This window comes from Phoxinus phoxinus (assembly GCF_949152265.1).
Source record: "Phoxinus phoxinus genome assembly, chromosome: 5".
Lineage (NCBI taxonomy): Eukaryota > Metazoa > Chordata > Actinopteri > Cypriniformes > Leuciscidae > Phoxinus > Phoxinus phoxinus.
In genome coordinates, this window is record NC_136880.1 from 36,313,216 (window position 1) to 36,328,046 (window position 14,831).

The following is a 14,831-nucleotide window of genomic DNA, read 5'->3' on the forward strand; positions in this document are numbered from 1 at the left end:
TAAGGAAGTTACATGGGGCGTAGGAAAAATGTAGATAATGAAGCTAATTTTAGCCAAAATTATATGCAGCATTTTGTGCAACTTTTGCAGATAAAGCTGTTCCAGAATGCATTGTGATAAACTGATGGTAAATCCAAGAAGGAAAGTGTTGATTATGGATATTTTATGTGGTACTGAAAATTATGTCAGTTACATCCAGTGGACTGTTTCACCCAAATGTTGTTTTGTTTGTTTTTCCAATAGAGGGTTGAGTCATTAGCTTAGCTATGTGCTGACATCATACTCTATTGGGATCGAGTGTGAGGCATAATGTGCATCACGAGCGCTGTTTGTTTGAACAGAGTGACCACTAATGGAGATGTTGTCCATAAGGAATGTTTTTAAATTAGTCACTAATGAGGTTTATTTTCAGTTAGCATGCTGTCTTAGAAAATATCCTGTGAAGAGAGTAGATGGCGAGGATACTCACTAAGGAGTCTTGTTTGTTGTAAATGTTTTCCCTGCCTTCTTCGGTCTTCATTCATGTATTTTCTTAGGTTGCATTTTTGGAGTTGTTGTACAGAGTAAAAGGCAAAAATTAAAAGAGAATGTCCTGCACTGATATTGAGCAGCAGTGGTGCCCCATAGCAACACATACGTTTTTTTTGTATTATTATTATTTTAAATGTGATTTTGCAGACTAGATTGAAGACTAGGCACCGCAAAATAAAAAAGACAATAAATAGTCAACATATCTTCTTTCTATTGCGTTTTACTCAATAGTGTTACGAGATGGATTTGTAAAAGGCACTATACAAACTATTAATAATAATAATAAATAATTATTTGGCACTTTAAAAACTATTAATAATAATAACAATAATTATAATTAGGCACTAACTAATAATCATAATAATAATACATTCATATAATAAACAATATTATATAAAAACTATTATTATTAATAATTATTACTTATAATATGTTAATTTTAATAATGATTAGGCAAAATACAAATGATTATTATTGATAATAATAGTATTGTTGATAATAATAGTAATAATGATAATACAATAATTAATAAATAATTATTAGGCACTATATAAACTAATAATACATTCACACAATAAATATTAGGTTATATACAAACTATTATTATTAATAATTATTATAATATATTAGTTATTAGGCGAAATAAAATTATTATTATTGATAAAAATAATTTGTATAGTTAATAATAATAAATAATCATAAGGAACTTAATAGACTTATTTTTAATAGTAGTAATAATAATAATGACAATATTATTATAATAATATACAACAATATAATAACAAAAACATTATTTAATTAATTATATTAATTATTAGGCACTATATAAATGAATAATAATAATAGTAATAATAATAAATTATTACAATACACAATAAGGTTATATACAAACTATTATTATTCATTATTATAATATATTAATTAATTATAATAATTATTAGGCAAAATACATATGATTATTATTGATCAAAATAATAGTATTGTGAATAAATAATAATGTTTGGACCCGTTCAACAGAGCCATAATGTAGATCAAGAGTATTGTTTGTTTTTGGTTTGTTTGTTTGTTTGTTTTGCTCTACTAGCTGCTTGTGAGTAGTTGTGTGCTGTTTTACACTAACAGGTGTGTGTGTGTGTGTGCCTGTTAGAGTGTAGCTCGACTCTGACGGGCTGTGAGGAGTTGTCTCAACGTCTGGAGCAACTTCAGAAGATTCTGAAGGCGGAGCCTGACGAGGAAGATAATGAGCCTCTTGACATCATCAGTGTAAAAGACATAGACGCTGCCAAAGTCAAAGTCAAACTGGAACAGGAAGAGGCCGAACAGGAACCCAAGTTTTTCTTGGGGCGCTGCCCATCGACCCAGTTCATCAGAGACACAGCGGAGCAGGTGAGTGAGATTTAAATTTTCTTTGACTTTCTGCTGTGTCAGACATGTAATGATGTGTGTGTGTGTGTGTGTGTGTGTTAGATCGGCGTCACGCTGCAGCAGGTGGAGGTGGAGAAGAACGTTTTTGCTCCTGTCGTGGAGACCATGGTTCTTAAGGTAAATAGTCTGAGATTGAGTCATTTGTTTTTATTTTATGAGAGAAACTTACAGTTTTACTTTTTGTCCTCGACAAATCATGTTTTTTTTTTGCTAATTCTGCTTTTGTTTGTCTTCTTTTTACTTTTTGTGAGAACAGAAAATGTTTCCTGAGAAGAACACAGTGTTATTTTTTTAATAATGCATTTTTAACATCAGTACTGAATGTTGTCGAAATCTCTTCATAGGCTGTGGAGCAGTTTGCCAGTGAAATCCTCAGGGAGTCTTTGGCAAATGCCCATAGGAAATCCCAGCAAAACAGGTCAGTGTGTCCGCCCGTATGCCAGTACAAGACTAATCAGGACAGATGGGTAAACCAGCAGGATTCAGAGTAAAAGTAGTTCTGTTCTTTTCAGTTGGAGCTTGCAGCATTATTTCTTGGTCCCTTTTGATGAACTCAAAGCATTGAACTTCATCTAATGTGATTCTATCATGATTGTGGGAAAGTGCTTTATGATAATGAGTAATTATCAGAGCACTGAGAATAGCTCATTAAAATCTGATTTATTTGAGTTGTAGAGCAGCTAAGCCCAGCCCTGAGAGAGAGAAGAGATCGCCTCTGCGCTGCTCTACTTACTCAGCACATCTGCTTTCACACACAGACACACACACACACACACACACACACACACACACACACACACTGATTGAGCAGAATATTTCATCAGGCTTTTATACATTCTTCTGTAACTGCCTTTTTATAGTGTTGATCAGTCAAGCAGGAACTGGTCAATGTCTCATACATTAACAGAAAGCAGCAGTCTGACAATACTCTGAGACCACTCATTTAATGCTCAAAGTTCAATAACCCATTATACCAAGATAGCAAATGTACCGTGAGTTTTCTCTCTCTTTCCCATCCTTGTTTCATCCCTCTCTTCTTGTCTCCACAGAACTCCGAGAGAGATATCGGCTATGGATGTGCATCAGGCCATTAGCTCTATTCCCACCTGTGATTTTCTGACTAATAGGTAATTTTGCTCTCATTATAGACTTCTCTATATTCTCTTTTTTCTCAACTATCACCAGCGTCTATCATCAGTGTTCCCATGGTCTGGAACAAGCTGGAAACGTGAGGGCATTTTATTGCAGCTTTATTTATGAATTTTTATCTCTAGTACATAATCTCTGTCTCTGATAGGTACATGGGCATCACGGTGAAGGATGAAAGCCACGCTGACTGACTTCACCTCTTGGCATCTGACCACAGACGACACAGGTGGAATGTCACACACTAACTCATTCCCCTCACATTGTGTAAAGATGGAGAATGTGCAAGGGCTGATCAATCACAGCTGCAAATATCCTCTGATTTGCCTCGTGTGGTCATTTTTTAGGATGACAGCTGCATTATATACAAGAGTGCTGAGCTCAAGGGAAAGATCACCAAATGGATAGTTACGTAATCTTGACACGCTGCCTGAACAGCGTTTGTTTCGTATGGCTACATCACTCTATTTATATTTATTTTTCATGCTTTTTTCATGAATTCTGATATTTATGAACTAATGGTCCCGTATATTAATGTAACCATCAGTACAATAATTACAGTACAGTTATCTCTTCAGAAATGAGCAGGTACAGTAGATGCTTCATGCAGCAAATCTATTAACCGCTCTTCCATGATTCTTCTTACATTGAGACCCTCAATCTCTGAAAATGATCACATGACCCTGCTCTGCCGTTGACACAGAACTGTTTAGCTTATATTAGTCTTAAAGGAATAGTTCACCCAAAAATGACTATTCTGAAAATATTCACTCACCCTCATGTATTTCCAAATCTGCAACAACATTTTCAGTTTTGGGTATTACTTTAACCAGAAATGCAGACATTAAATGAGCCATTGAACAATACAGAAAAACTATTATTTTTTCTGTACTTTATCAAGCAGGATTTATTTGGATATAGTAATTACTTTTTTTTGCAGCTTATGTGAAATATTTGTTTATTGTCTTTTTGTATTGGGTCTTAAATGATCTTCTCATGTGGTTCTGAGAACTTTGGTTGGAGTTTAAATGTCCTTTTTGAGGTGCACGTCTTCTCTAGTTTCACACTAGGGCAAAGAATGTCTAAGAAAAGTCTTAATCATGCCGTTTTCATATTAATCTTTTTCGCACAACTAGGATTTATGAAGGATTGAACTTCAGTGAGGGTGGAAGTTTTTTTTGTTTTCATTTGGGGGGCATTGGTGAAAATGTGCAGATAGACAGGAGGCATTTGTGTGTTTGCTAAATCTGTTGTGTCCTCTGGTTTGGTGGGGTGTTTTGTTTTGTCATACAACTAGCCTCAGTTTCTGTGTGTGTGTGTGTGTGTGTGTGTGTGTGTGTGTGTGTGTGTGTGTGTGTGTGTGTGTGTGTGTGTGTGTGTGTGTGTGTGTGTGTGTGTGTGTGTGTGTGTGTGTGTGTGTGTGTGTGTGTGCGCTTAAAACACATCAAGAATTGTTTTGGTGTGTTTGTGTGGATGGTAGAGAATGTATGTCTGTGTGTTTATTCAGTGTTAAAGTCAGTCATTACTTGTCTAACCGAACTCCTGGATGTTTTACCTTTACATTGTGTATCAGAAAATGACTATTCTTGTATTAAAAACAAAGATGGATCCATCTGTCCTGATTTGTTCTATTCTTTTTCCTACTGCCAGGACAAATGAAATGTCATGTAGCAAAACAGTGAACTTCAGAGAGATGCATGTGTAAGCAGATTTAGCCACAGTATTTTGCTTTTCACTTTTTCAAGTTTTCTACAGAAAATGTAAAAATCGCATTGATTTGTAATTACTCTTTTTGTCACACTTTAGTTTAGGGTCTAATTCTCACTATGCTCCTAACTCCTAATTACTGCTCATTAATAGTTAGTAAGGTAGTTGGTCTTGGGTAGTATTAGGGATGTGGAATATGGCCAAGCAGAATAAGGCATTAATATGTGCTTAATATAAGTACTAATAAACAGCTATTATCCAAGTAATATGCCTGCTAATAAGCAACTTTTTAATAGTATAATAGAATAGGCCCATAAACTTAGTGTTACCTTTTTTTTGTGCTGCTTTAGTTTAAGTCCATTTAATAGACATGAAAATGTCTCTTGTAAATAGTCATGCTCAGCACTTTCCTTTTGCTCTGAATTAATCTTTATAGAGCGAGTTTTATAATAATTTTGAGTAACTTGTCAAAAGTCATGGAAATTCATTGCTCAAAAGGTGCATCATTATTGCATTAAGTGTTTTTAAATCATAAATATTTGTAAGATGTCAATCAGCCAAATAATATGAAAGAATGTTTAAGAATGTAATTTTTATTTAAACAGATGTGCCTTATTTTACCCATTTATCTCTAAACCAAATTTACAAAAAAAACTTGGACAACCCAGAAATCAGTGAAATATTCTTAATGTGTTACAGTATTTATGTGCGTTTCATAAAGGGTTAGTGAGTCTGGAGCAAGAAAGGGGTGATTGGAAGAACCAGGCGTCCTCAGGCAGACATTAACAGATTGATAAAGGCAGACCAACATCATCACTATATACAAAATAATCCTATTAACAAGGCTTGTACAGGATACACACACACATCCAGACACAGAGTTACTAGATTACATTTTTCTTTTAAAACATTTCTAATTGTGCATATTCAATCGCTTCATAAAACTATTACGAAACATGCAGATACTCATTCAGCAGGGTCAGGGTGAGCTCAGCAGAATATGAGGCCTTAAAACTTTCTCACACACATACTCTTTCTCTCTTTCTCTTAAACCTGATCCGTCTTACATACATATCATTCAAGTAGATGGTTGACATTTTTTAAGCATACATTCTCTTGCATAGATTTTACATTGTGTAAATTTCCAGCAAAAATCCTCTAGTTCAGTAATTTCCTCAGTGGAATGATTTAGTTTTACTGATTTTGCTCTTCATAAGCTCTTGCATTGAAACCGTCTCTATTCATCCTTAGGCATTTTCTTCCTCTGATTATCCTAGTCTCTCAGAATAACATTCAGGTGTCTCTTTAGACATTCCTTTTCCAAAATGGTCTTCTCTTCTCTTCTAGTGAAAGGCTGAATCAGACGTGAGTGTGGGGAGCTTGATGGATCATATGTTGAAGATCCTGGATTTGCTTTGAAAGACAGCAGATGGATTTGGTGACAGTTTAGTCTTCGGCTCCTGTTACACATAAAAACATTTTTGTTAAAATCATGTAAAAAAATTAAATAAAGGTCAAAATCTGTTAAAAAAAGTTAATAAATATAAATACCATTCAAGTTTTGAGGTTGGTAAAATCTTTTAAAGGAATGGTTCACCCAAAAATTTAAATTCTGTCATTAATTACTCACCCTCTATATGAATTGAGCGGTTTAGTCAAAATTTTCTAAAGAGACTTGATCAAAGGTTTTTATTCACATATAAATAAACATTGATCAGAGGACATAAACCAAAGCCAATCCGAACCTGCGTAACATGTTAGAATGACCCTCATTGGTTCTCGCACGCCAAGCGAACTTGCTTGAGCTTCCGTTTGAAATCTGTGAATAAAAGCCTAAATTCAATCTGTTCATCATATAAAGCGATCGAGTCTTCAGAAAATTTGGACTAAACCACTCAATTCATATGGATTAGTTTTATGATCTCTTTATTAACTTTTGAAATGTCAAAGTGGTAGTTGCGTAGCTGTCAATGGAGACAGCTGAAAGGTCTCAGATTTCATCAAAAAGATCTTAATTTGTCCCGAAGATGAACAAAGACTGTTAGGAACGACATGAGGGTGAGTAATTAACTCTCTTCTGCTTACCAAAGCTGCATTTATGTGATAAAAAATACATTAAAAACATAATGTATGAGAGTGATAGAAGAGTTGAATTTTCTGCATCCTGAATTTTTCACATGATCCTTCAAATTCTCTGTGCTTAAGAAACATTACTCATCAATGTTGAAAACAGTTGCACTGTGTAGGCTAATATATATATTTTTTCTTTTTTTCAATTTGTTGCTCTGATGCCCTGAATTAACATTTACAATTTTCATCTAATATGTAAGTACCGGTAGTTGAAAAAGAACCATAAGGTCATGGAATACTCTCCTCCTCTTCTGTAGCACAAGGTGTTGTGGGACATAATAGCCCAAAATGTATGCACACTTCAAAAATCCACTAAAAATAGTGCACAATCTGGGCATCTTTAGCATACTATTTACTATAATTTGGCATGTGCTCGTCCAAGTCTCACATTATAGTATATAATCTCCCTCCACCCCTGTTTTTTGCCTTGTTCTCTCTCTCTCTCTCTCTCTCTCTCTCTCTCTCTCTCTCTCTCTCTCTCTCTCTCTCTCTCTCTCTCTCTCTCTCTCTCTCTCTCTCTCTCTCTTTTTTTTTCTCTCTCTCTCTCTCTCTCTCTCTCTCTCTCTCGCCTTGTTCTCCCTCTCTCGCCTTGTTCTCCCTCTCTCTCTCTCTCGCCTTGTTCTCCCTCTCTCTCTCTCTCTCTCTCGCCTTGTTCTCCCTCTCTCTCTCTCTCTCTCTCGCCTTGTTCTCCCTCTCTCTCTCTCTCTCTCTCTCTCGCCTTGTTCTCCCTCTCTCTGACATCTAAGAAGAGTTTGCTATATGAGAAGCCAAGCAGTGAGGTGAAAATTAGATTTATCATCTACTAAATCTTGTTCTCTTTCACACACACTCTCACACTGTTTAGCGTTTCTAGAATAAGAACTCGACGCCCTCAGCCACACAGACTCGCTTAAAGCAGCAGACTCAGGTCTTCAGAATGGCATGCCTATGCTTTATGAATTAATAATGCTGCGTTCACGTCATGTCGGAATTACCATAAATTGCCGCTTCAAGTCGAACGCATCTTAAATCTGCACTGGTCAGGTGGTACAATTCATTTTTTTACACATTGTACTTACGTACATCTTCTACAAGCACGTAAAGGCTTCTCGTTTTTTACAGTTCAGAATCGTTACGGGTAATTATGACATGGCGTGAACGCACCTTAATATTGGGCACAGTATGCAAATTTGCCAATTGAGACTGCCAACAAATGTAAAAATTATTTCTGAAATGATAAGAGGGCTTGTTTTGCACAGTAGACTAGATGCACTACACTAATGCACTACATTTCAAAAGTTTTGGGTCAGTAAGGATTTTTTTTTTCTTCAAAGAAATTATTTTATTATTTAGAAAAGACATTAAATTGATGAGAAGTGACATTTATAAAGAAATTTAAAATGTTTCAAAAGATTGTGATTTCGAATAAACGCTGTTCTTTTGAAGTATCTATTCAAGTAATGTTTGTATCACGGTTTCAACAAAAATATTAACCAGTACAACTCTTTTCAGCTTTGATAGTAAATGTTTCATGAGCAGCAAATCAGCATATCAGAATGATTTCTGAAGGATCATGTGACACTGGAGTAATGATGCAAAAAATTCAGCTTTGCCATCACAGGAATAAATTCCATTTAATATATAGTGCAGTATACAGTACAGTATTCCACTTTGAATATGGCCCACTTCTGTCTGTCATCGGACATAGGCTGATGTCAACTTAAAAGCTTATATAATCTGTTTAACTGTCATTTAAGGTTACATGACAATTTATGAAACCCTGAGATTTATTCACTGTGAAATCTGTGCAGGTTTGATCTCTACAACAGTGTTTCTGGAACCCTGCAGATTTTGAATCGTTTTATCTAACACAGCTGATCCAAATCAACAATTCATCAGCAGAGTGATCCATGACCTCATTTAGGGTACATTTACACGATAATGATAACGATACTAAAAATGCAACAAAAAAAAACTTTGTATTTTGCTGCCAAAAAACTACGGTCCTATAGACTGAACAAATATATGCATGCGCATGATGTCACCGTTTTTACATGGAGACGATGACACTATCGTTTTCAAAAACTTGCACTTTGAAACCTGTTTACAAAAGTTTGCGTTTTCGGGCCCCCAAAACAGCGTTTTCGTGTAAATGAACTGCCAAAACACAATAAAACGTTTTCCGTTTTTAGTTGAAACCAGTGTCTTTATAAATCTATGAACCATTTTCAATAGCAAACAGAATATGATCAAATTTACTGGGTTTTATGAAGCTTATAATAAACTATGGAAGCTTGTTTCATCCAGGGAATACAAATGAGAGAGTGTTCACACGACAACGATGTACTAAAAACTGAGAAGTTTTTCCCTTTGCTTTTTTTTTGTACAGACGACAATGTTGTCAAAAACGATCCTGTTCACAGAACTTCACACAGATCCACGGAAACAGATAAAAATGCTGCATTATTCATGCCAGGCCAGTAGATGTCGATGTCACTTTGCAAAGTGTAAAGAAACACTATCATGTAATACGCATGCGCATGACATCACAATTTTCACAAATGCACATTTTTGTAGTTTACACAATAACGGTGTAATTTTTAAAAACTTTCACTTTGAAACCAGTTTTCAAAAGTTTGCATTTTCAGCATAGACTGTAAAAAAATATGGACGTAGTGGCCGTGATGTCACCCGTAGGTTTCTGAAGAGCATTTTTGAATTTGCTACTTTATATCTCATAATTCTGAGAGAAAAGTCATAATTGTGAGATGAAAACTCATAATTAAGACTTTTTTTCTCACAATTGCAAATTTATATCCTGCTATTCTGACTTTTTTTCAAATCAGAACTGAGATACTCGCAATTGCGAGAAAAAAACTCAGAATTGTGAGATAAAAAGTTGGCAGAAATTAGCTTCCATAATAAACTGATTGCCTTACAGAAAAAAATAGAATTACTATTAAAGAATTATGAATGATCATCTGGTTTTGTCTCTCCAATAAGTGTTTAAGAAGAACAGTGGATGGTCAGTCTGCCTTTTACAATTAGGTGCATCATCTGGAGGGAGATTGGGAGGTCAGGACGAGCTGTGTGCGAGTTAAACCCTTGGGACGGCTTAAATAATGCCAGCTGGCTCAGTCACGCAAGTCTCCAGTGTACTAGACTCTATCAGTACGGTTACACATACACATAACCCACACAATGTAAGCATATTGGCCTCTCAGACATAAAAAAATATAACAATAGTAGAAAGAACGGTCCCTCTGGTATTTGAAAGAGAGCACGTCTACTTCTCCACTGCATAGTATGTTCAACATTATCAGCGTTTTCACACAATTGTATGTTAAAATCTCTCATAGAGATCCAAGTACAGTCATAGAGGTATATCACACACGTACATCCATCATAAAAAACATCAGGCTTGTGGATCTGACAACTTGACAAATGGAGCAGTCAAGAGGTTACGAAGGGAAAAGTTACTACTCAATCACAGAGACATTTAAACCAGGAGCACAAATGCTTCACGGATTCTCATAGATCTGCCTCAGACTCCTGGCATTGTGTTTCTTTCCTCACTGGTCATGCGTGAGGTAAGACAGCATGCATGGGTTACCCAGAGAGTAATTAGGACTAAATGATGAACCCTAATTAGTGCATACTTTACTGCAGAGGTCTCAATCCTGCATCCTCAATCCTTCTCCACGAGCAGGGTTGAAGACCTCTGATGTGCACAAGCTTCAGCTGCTTCGGTTAGTTTGGATCATTATTGACAGGTTGCGCTCAGACTAGATTCACATAACGGGACACAGGAGCGGGTCACAGATTACATAACCCCGATGAATCAGCGCTTTTACCAGATCAGCCCTAAAGACTGACCTAAAACTCCCATTTGTCCCAGAAAGGGATCAGTTTAAAAAAAAAATCATTTAATTGCATATTAGGCTTGATTTTGCAGATTAACCTAAAAGGTTACGCAAATCAATATCTCTGCTTGCATAATTATGCTGATGATTACCACAGAAAGTCATTTTGATTTGTCACAATGTTACGATAATAAATTACATAGGTTATGGCCACAAGTTCATTTATCTAGAAAAGTAAACCCACTTGAAAGGATGATATTTCAACTTTACAGCTCAAATATCAAACGTGAATAATTCATGCAAATGCTTTCACAACTATAACATTTGCATATTTCTGCTAAAACTGTCCCACACTTTTACCCTGTAGGCTTCCATTTCATTTTTTCCTGTAATGCAAAGCTGAATTTTCAGCATCATTACTCCAGTCTTCAGTGTCACATGATCCTTCAAAAATCATTCTAATATGATGATTTGCTGCTCAAGAAACATTTCTTGTTATCAATGATGATAACATTGTGCTTCTTCATATTTTTTTATATCAGGATTCTTAGATAAATAGAAAGTTCAAAACAACATTTATTTAAATTTTTGTTTGTTGGTAATCTATACTGTCACTTGTGATCGATTTAATGTGTACTTGCTGAATTATTCATAAAAATAATAATTATATATATATATAGACAGAGAGAGAGAGATTAATTTTTTTAACTTTCCCTTATGATAAAACTGTTATTTTTAGTGTCTGAGCTTGGTTTTACACATTGATCTCCTGCTGATTATATCACAGTAGAAGCTTCTCATTCTCATTCTGCTGAGCATGGTTTGAAAGTTTTTGTCACATCAGCGGCTGTCAGATTTGAACTCCCCACGTCTCCTCTGATCTGTCCTCACACTCACCTCTGGTTTCATGCTGATCTCTGTCCTGTGTGTGTGTGCTCTCTCTGACAGACCGTGTGTGCTGGTCTCCTGTACCCCGTCCGTGTGTCTGTGTGTGTCCGTGCTGAAGGCGGCCTGGTAGCTGGTCTCCGGCGGGGGCTTGTCAGCACCTGTACCCAGGAAGGTGGGCCGTTTGTGGCCAGGCTTTGGCGGCCGGGCTCCAGACCAAGGCTGGTACTCCTGTCTGATTCCAGAGAAAGATCAAATGTATCAGACAGGGACAGAAAAAGACAGACAGGGAGCCGTGAGGATCTGCAGATGTCGAGCTGAGTTAAAGTCAGGCTGCAAAATGTGAGCAACAGATGCCCACCATCAGTGTTGGAAGTAACGCAGTTTACGTAATCATCAGATTACTTTTCCCAGTAACTAGTAAAGTAACGCATTACTATTACATTTACAACAAAATATCTGAATTACTTTTTGCCCCCACGTATAGACTGAAAACTCTACTGCCCCCATGTTTAGAGAAATCGGGAGTGAAAAGCAAAGGTGTTGTGTGCGCTGTGTGAACATGATGGTCATTAGTTATTATATTAAATATGAACATGCATTTACTCATCTCACTTAGAACAGAAACAAATTCAGTATTCCTCCAAATGAACAATAACAGTGAAAATACAAACTCAGAAAATACTGCAAACCTACAATAATTAAATGTTAAATTACACAAATATACTTTATCTATTTAATCTCAATTTATCAAGCAATGTCTTTGCTGCTGACCTTTGATGATCCAATTCAACTATACTAATAAGCAAAATTACTTTAGATAAGCAACACATTTTACTTTTTTGTTTTTTGCTGAAGTAAGGGTTTGCGTCCGATTCTTCTGCGATCCAGAATGGCGGCGCGGCTGAAATGTTTGTTTGACCTGCGCTCTCTACTGGCATGAATTTGCATTACCTTCAGTCTAGGCTTAAATTTCACTTTTGGTGTAAAAACGCCATTAAATTAGCCAAAAATAGAACTTTTTTGTTATTAAAAAACAAGCAAGCCTAGCCCAGATGTGAAAAAATAACAACAAATTACTTTACATAATAAGTAACTCAAAAACTCGTTACTTTTTTATTGAGTAATGCAATACTGTAATGCATTACTTTTTAAAAGTAACTTTCCCCGCCATAGATTTACTTCAGCATAACCTGTATGAAAAATGATGCTCACTATCCGTATCTCGACATCACAGCATGAAGATCACATCCTTTAGAAACCAAAGGCTAATGAACACTCTGTTCTCGTTAAATAACTGTTTTATGTAATTATTTTAGTCTCATTCTGGTCTTTCATGAGCCGTCAGATGAAATATGCATGACAGTGATCACACTGTCTGAAAATCACTGCAATGCACAACCATTACAACCACATCAGACCAGTCCCGTTACAGCACCACAGCAAACTATCTTCAAAGGACACTTTTCTCTGCACAATAAATCAATGAAAGCTTTCAGGCAAATGTGTTCCCCAGCAATTGATTTTTGTACATTATAGTGGACAGACATATCTCAGAGATACCACATTTTACCTGTCATACAAAATAAAAATGTGTTGTTATTATTATTACACTTTATTTAAGAGTAGCCTATTTGGTGCATAAAAAATAGAGAATAACATGTCCATATATTACTATGGATTTTTTCTTTTTTTTTTTAATTCCGTAGGCTAGATACAAATTCCCAATAATAATGTTTTTTATTTTATTTTAGCCTATGTGATGTGTAGGCTATACTAACTAAGTAGGCTAAAATAAAATAAACTCCCATGACAATCTTTGCTGGGTCAGTAAAATCAATTTACTCATGATTCTGATAATAACTAACTGTTGAGAAGTGTGAGTGTGTTGCAGTGAGTGAGATGAGGAACATCAGTACCTGTATGAGCTGATCTGATCTCCTCTCTGCCGGCCGCCCCGCTCCTGTCTCTCCGCCCCGTCAGAGTAACCGTTCACCGGGCTGTCCGTCAAAGTGCCGCCTTTCCCTCCGTTGCTAATCCAGGGAAAGTTATCCTTCTTCGGGATGGGCCAGGGTTTGTAATCCTGTTTATACTGGGTGATGCTCGGGAAAGGCACACCCGGGGGATGGTAGTCCTCGCGGGGTTTATAACTCGGTTCGGTCCGTCCCCGGTGTGACCGCCGGATTCCAGCAGCGTGATCCGGCGTTACGAAGTCGACGCTCGGTGCCTGCTCCGTGGAAACGAGTTTGGTGACGGATCGCACCTCATGCTCCGCGATGTCCGAGTAGTTCTGAATCGTTAGTGGAACCGACAAATCCGATTTATCGAACTGGTTCCAGAAACGAGCCAGGCAACAGACTCTGCTGATACATGGCCAAGCCATTGCTATTAAATATAAACCAAATAAAAATAAAGAAAATTCAGTAAAAAAAAAAAATGCGATGAAGCGCTAGATTACATGAAGCTATGTGAGCGCGTGTCCGTTCCTCGAGAACTGCGTGAGACCGTTCGGTGTCGGGACACTGTCATTGCACATTCATCTCACGTGATTTGCAGTTGATGCAGAAAAAATAATAATCCATAAAGATCCGAGTCGGTGACCCGTGCGCACCTCACTGCTGTTTCCCCTGACAAAGCTCAACTTAATGCCATAAAACCCTCTTTTAATCAAAACCTGTGGTGCGCTTCTTTCAATTCTACCTAGGCAGCTTTGGGCATCATCGGCGCGTGCAGCTGACTCGGATACCAACCATGTAGCCTACAAAAATGCTGTCGACACACTGACTAAAAGTAGGGTAGGCCTACCCTTAGTACCATTTTCTCTAGATACCATGGTAACTTTCTCTGAAGTAGGCATAGGCTTAAACGTAGTCGAAATGCTTGACCACTTTGACTTTGCAATATGCTTTAGCCAACTCAGTCTAAAACTATTTTAAACAGCATTACTAACAATTCTTTTAAAGTTAATATGCATGAGCTCAAATTTATTTAGAGACTTTATGGAGTAGCTACTATGTCTAGTTTTGACAAATAATTTGTCACACCGCAGGACCATTTAACATGAACTGGCGCAAGGAGATTAAAACGGTAGTAGGCTAGTTTCCAATAGTCTGAGAGCACAGACCTATATAGCTGAATTAAATTATTATTTAAAAATAATAATAA

General features: G+C 36.6%; 2 protein-coding genes across 5 annotated transcripts in view; one reads left to right on the plus strand and one right to left on the minus strand.

Annotated features, from left to right (window-relative positions):
• yeats2 (YEATS domain containing 2) overlaps nt 1-11,785 on the plus strand; it is a 41,524-nt gene extending 29,739 nt beyond the window's left edge. Inside the window, exons 27-33 of one of the 4 annotated variants that reach the window (XR_013797817.1) lie at nt 1,679-1,917; nt 1,999-2,073; nt 2,301-2,374; nt 3,006-3,083; nt 3,254-3,331; nt 4,753-4,822; nt 6,157-6,172. Coding sequence is in view for 3 of the 4 variants with exons in the window: in XM_079613836.1 (XP_079469962.1) it covers nt 1,679-1,917; nt 1,999-2,073; nt 2,301-2,374; nt 3,006-3,083; nt 3,254-3,296 (509 nt within the window). In the remaining variant the exon portion in view is untranslated. Of the gene's footprint in view, nt 1-1,678; nt 1,918-1,998; nt 2,074-2,300; nt 2,375-3,005; nt 3,084-3,253; nt 4,532-4,752; nt 4,823-6,156; nt 6,366-11,729 lie in introns of those variants that run through there. The other 3 variants (XM_079613836.1, XM_079613835.1, XM_079613834.1) reach the window with 3 other exon arrangements.
• Nucleotides 5,382-14,448, minus strand: map6d1 (MAP6 domain containing 1). The gene is made up of 3 exons (XM_079613912.1): nt 13,586-14,448; nt 11,679-11,901; nt 5,382-6,269 (listed from the first exon to the last, which is right to left on the minus strand). Exons 1-3 carry the CDS (start codon nt 14,047-14,049, stop codon nt 6,198-6,200), a joined length of 759 nt encoding a protein of 252 aa, XP_079470038.1. The 5' UTR covers nt 14,050-14,448; the 3' UTR covers nt 5,382-6,197.
• Between the last annotated feature and the right edge of the window lie 383 nt (nt 14,449-14,831).

Bases quoted from the DNA above. Each gene is read 5' to 3' on its own strand.
- map6d1 (XM_079613912.1), bottom strand. From the start codon at position 14,049: ATGGCTTGGCCATGTATCAGCAGAGTCTGTTGCCTGGCTCGTTTCTGG. The intron at 11,902-13,585 runs GTACTGATGTTC...CTCTGGAATCAG, and splicing joins GATCAGATCAGCTCATACAG to ACAGGAGTACCAGCCTTGGT. The intron at 6,270-11,678 runs GTGAGTGTGAGG...TATGTGTAACAG, and splicing joins AGATCAGCATGAAACCAGAG to GAGCCGAAGACTAAACTGTC.